The sequence below is a fragment of the Sinocyclocheilus rhinocerous genome, unplaced genomic scaffold (genome assembly GCF_001515625.1).
Source record: "Sinocyclocheilus rhinocerous isolate Xijiao unplaced genomic scaffold, SAMN03320098_v1.1 scaffold50, whole genome shotgun sequence".
Taxonomy (NCBI): domain Eukaryota; kingdom Metazoa; phylum Chordata; class Actinopteri; order Cypriniformes; family Cyprinidae; genus Sinocyclocheilus; species Sinocyclocheilus rhinocerous.
The window spans coordinates 1,198,514-1,203,322 of record NW_015641057.1 but is presented as its reverse complement, the minus strand read 5'-3'; the positions used below and the strand labels follow the sequence as shown (position 1 = coordinate 1,203,322).

Genomic DNA, 4,809 nt, shown 5'->3' with positions numbered 1-4,809 from the left:
TTTTTTTAATGCAACAAGTCATCCTGTTTAAACAGGCCTTTGCTTGACTCACTCTTTAGATGATAATTGTATCTAAAGAGTAATTGTGTAAATTAATTTTTTTTTCCCCCTGAAGTCTTCCAGTAGTAGTGAGGAGGAGACAGACAGCAGCGTGTCCAACGGCAGTCGCTTGTCTGGTCCTCCAGCTAAGCGGGCATACAGAGAGGGGATTGGGGTGGGGGGTCTGCGTATAGGGCGCAAAGGTCGCCCGCACCTCTCCCTCTCCTCCCCGCCTCTGACCCGCTCCAGACGACAGCCGCCCCCTTCCCAGAGACTCCTGCTGCAGCACCAGCAGAACAGGAGGAGAGCGGGAGCGCTGGAGTTACAGCTCAGGAAAAGGGTAAGTATGCAAACAGGTGCACATACAGTACATGTGTTTTACAGATATGATGTTGCTTTCCATTCATTAAATTTACATTTGTTGGACAAGAAGTTACCGACCCAAACCTTTGAATGGTAATGTAAGGTTTTTAAATGTTATAGAAAGAAGTCTCTTATGCACATCAAGGCTGCATTTATTTGATGGAAAATACTGTAAATCAATTAAATATTATTACAATATAAAATAACTGTTTTCTATTTAAATACATTTTAAAATGTAATATATCCCTGTGATCAAAACTGAATTTTCAGCATCATTACTCCAATCTTCAGTGTCACATGATTTTTCAGAAATCATTCTAATATGCTCATTTGCTCCTCTAGGAACAATTGTTATTATAAATGTTAAAACCATTGTGCTGCATATTTTGTGGAAATTTTAATCCATATTTTTCAGGATTGTTTGGATGAACAGAAAGTTCGAAAGAAGATCATTTATTTGAAATGTAAAACTTGTGTACGATTATAGATGTTTATTGTTACTTTTGATTGATTTAATGCATCCTTGCTGAATCAAAATATTAATTTAAAAATTCAATAGAAAACATACTAGAACACAGTATGAGAACCGGCAGCATTATTGTAGACAGTCAAAAATGGAAGGCACTTTTTCAAAAAATACAAGCTCCAATCTCATTGGCTTACTTCACATAGTTTCTGGGAATTTTTTGTTGTATATTACATTCAATTTAAGTAGTAATATTTTACAAAAACATCATGGTGTTTATTATTTAACATATTATTTAAAGTTAAAATATATATATTTATATATTAGATCTATATATTAGAAATATTTTTAAAAAACCTTGTGGCAAAAAAACAAGATATCATCATGTACAACTGTATATTTAAGGTTTTTTGCTTTTCACCTCTTCTCACTTAAATCTGATTTCAGATTTACTTGCCCATTAATTTCACGTAAAACATAAATGACTCCGGTTGGCTTGATGCTCCCTTTTTGTCTCAAGTGGCCAGTGCCAAATTTAATTGCAATGTGAAACTAGCTTTATGATGATTGTCAAACTCTCATGTAATGCATGTTTGATTTCTTATTGTCTTTTGCAGATAAAATTAGAAAGGAATAAAATCCTCCAGTCGGTGAGTGTTTTGAGCCTATAACATTTGCTTCTCTCATCGCAGCGCATCTGTAATCCTGCTTTTACCATTCTCACACGCTCTCTCTGTCGCTCTCGGCTGTGCTTTCGTTCTCTCTATTTCTGTCTGTCTCTCAGACCCGTTCGTCTGTCTCTCTTTCTCCAAAGCTCCTGCGTCAGCGGAGTCTGGAGAGAGGGGGCGTAGTCAGAGCGGGGCCCGGACGGAGCATTTCCCGTGGCCGAGGGATGTCCTCCTGTCGCGGAAGAGGGGTACGACTCCGAGGTGGTGGCCGAGGGGGAGGCCTGAGAGAAAGAATGGAGATGGAGGTTGAAAGAGATGACTCTGTGGAAGAAGAACAGGAGGAGAGGAAAGAGAACGGACAGTATAATGGTAAAGAGAACCGTCCTCAGAAACAAGGGGGTAAAGCTGGTGAAGACGAGAACGGAGAAAGCCATCGAAACGGAGAGAGCGAGGGGAGCAGTGAGGGAGGAGAGGCCACTCCATCTGACACTTCTATGGTGCTAAATGATGATGTCGGAGGCCAGGGGTCCTGCGTCACAGTGACATTACAGCCATCGAGGGGTAGGCGCGACCCTAGCGCCATTGTTCCCAAACTGGAAGCCAACTTGTCTTCTAGAAGCCTTCCACAAAACCACAAAGCCCTGCTCCGTCCCCCACTGCGAAACGGTGCCCCTCGCTCAGACAGTCCTCATTCGCCTGCAGACAGATTGCACGTAAACAAATCACATGCTCTTTCATCATCACCGCACACTCTGACCAGAAGTGCATCCAAACACTCACACATGGTGCGGAGTCTGAGATCAAACTTTAAAGATTCCCCTCACCGGCTGACTCGAGAGGGAATTGGGAAAAAGACTCGATCGGAAAAGGCGAAATCCTCCGACTCTTGTCCCAGTTCCACCTTGCGGCCCTCAGCGGAGCAGAACGGAGGGAACGAGCCAGGCTGGGAGAGAGAGGTTTGGGTGTCCGTGTTCCGCTACTTGACTCGTGCAGAGCTGTGCGTTTGCATGGCTGTTTGCAAGAGTTGGTACAAATGGTGAGTACACAATTACCACACCACACTTGGGGAAAAAAAACTTCTTGTGTGTTGTTATTAATAATAGTAATTCTTCTTCTTCTTTTTCTTATTGTTATTTTTAATTCTTTTTTTTTTTTTAAGAAATGTATCGTGTATGCTGTACTTTATTTGTATATCCGTGCATATTTTTAAAATAAATTAAAACAATCGCTATTGTAATTTCACTGTTAAAAAATACTATTTAAATATTTTTACAGTACAACTGTAAAATGACAGTACTAATAAATATGGCTGTCTCTATTTTTTTAACATTAAGCCATCAAGCTTTTATTTTGGCGGAAAAATGAAGGGAGACCTTAAAGCTTCTCTTTACATTGACAGTGGGCAGTTTGTATGTTTATCTCATTACAATTTTGGGAAAATGGTTGCTGCATTTTCAAGTGCACATAAACTGATGTAGAAATGGAATATGTGTAGAGCAGCCATTAAAGTGAACCGAGCCACACTGAGATACTAAAAACACTGGCTTATGATCTGCTCATGTGTAAATAAAGGCAGTGCCACGCTTCACTCTGAAACATGCAGTGAATATTATTTTATTGAATCACAATCACATTTGATAATTAGGTGATTTGATCTTTTTCTTATTAATTGTGCAGCTCACAAATACTTATCTGCAAAAAATGTGGTCTTAACATGTTGCTAAGATAACAGCATGCCAATCTAATCATAAACATACTGCTTACACATTGTATAAATTAGTCATTAATATCTTTCGGCATTGCATGAAATGTTTATTTATAATCAACATTTCCCTCTCTTTGTTGGCCATCTTGGATTTTTGATGCAATACATTCTGGAATTACTTTCATCAGGAAGTATACACTTGATGCTGCATCAGAATTTTGCCCAGACAAGATATCTTGCCCATGATGCCTTTAAATGTTGCCTGTGAAGGCAGCTCACTAGGCTTTGGAACAGAGCAAAGGTGTGTGTGTTCTAATACAGTGGTGTGATTATAGGGGCTGTGACAAGCGTTTATGGACGCGGATCAGTCTGAGCCGCTGCCGCTCTATAAGTCCTCAGGCCCTCACGGGCATCATCAAACGGCAGCCTGTCACACTGGACCTCTCCTGGGCCAACATCTCCAAGAAGCAGCTCAGCTGGCTCATCAACCGCCTGCCAGGTGCCTGTTCTCACATCACCACTGCATCTGTTTTTATACACTACATTTTATGATATGACTCACAGGCAGCTCTCTCACAGGCCTTAAAGACCTGGTGCTATCAGGGTGTAATTGGGCGTCAGTCTCAGCACTGAGCTCTCCAAGCTGTCCTTTACTGCGCTCTTTAGACCTGAGCTGCGCCGATGGCGTCAAAGATGCACAAATCAGGGAGCTGCTGAACCCACCAGGTAATCCTAAGACAGCTCAACTGTTATTTATCGCTATTTCTTGTATTACATGAAAATAGGTATGTGCTATATTGACAAAATATTTCAACAATATTATTTTCAATATTTTCTGGAATGTTGGCGATAATGATAATTAGACAGTATTTAGAGGAGTGTGTTTTTGTGCTGGTGCCATGGCTGGTTTAGGCCTGTCATGAACAGCTGACTGCCAAAGCTTGTCATTATGTGCAGTGGTCAGTTCACAGCAGTATTTCAAATTTCCACTACAAGGCACTATTTTGTCCCCTAAACTAATTTCAAAGGACATTTTAAAGGCATTTTTTAAATACTTTATTACATGTATGTACCATATTTTGTCAAGTTGTTATTTTTAACAATAATTTCAGTTAGAATAAGACCCTGTTACAAATAAAACAAGGCCTTATGTCTTTCATGGGACGAAGAGGATTAAGTAAGTAGTAAGTACAATTAAAATGAAATCAACAAAATCCATCTTTGCACTGCAGCGACACAGAAGGTGCATCTGGAAAAGCATTTATTTACAGACTGTTTAATGCAGCTCAAAAGTGGGTTGCACGCATTTACAACTACGTTTAAAAAAAAATTTAATTTTTAATTATGAAATGGTTTTACGAAAATGAATACTTCAAGTATGAAACACAAACCGCTAGTGGGTGGTGGCAAGTCACTATTTTAAAGGAATAGTTCACCCAAAAAAGAACATTTGCTGAAAATTTACTCCATCTCAGGCCATCCAAGATGTAGGTGAGTTTGTTTCTTCATGAGAACAGAATTGGAGAAATTTAGCACTACACCACTATCTCACCAGTGGATCCTCTGCT

General features: G+C 39.9%; 1 protein-coding gene across 2 annotated transcripts in view; it reads left to right on the top strand.

The window, feature by feature from the left end:
- Positions 1–4,809, top strand: part of kdm2ab (lysine (K)-specific demethylase 2Ab) — a 16,930-nt gene that overhangs the window by 7,453 nt on the left and 4,668 nt on the right. Inside the window, exons 17-21 of one of the 2 annotated variants that reach the window (XM_016570893.1) lie at positions 116–379; positions 1,486–1,518; positions 1,683–2,572; positions 3,577–3,740; positions 3,821–3,967. In XM_016570893.1, the coding sequence (XP_016426379.1) occupies positions 116–379; positions 1,486–1,518; positions 1,683–2,572; positions 3,577–3,740; positions 3,821–3,967 (1,498 nt within the window). Of the gene's footprint in view, positions 1–115; positions 380–1,485; positions 1,519–1,652; positions 2,573–3,576; positions 3,741–3,820; positions 3,968–4,809 lie in introns of both variants that reach the window. The other variant, XM_016570892.1, reaches the window with a different exon arrangement.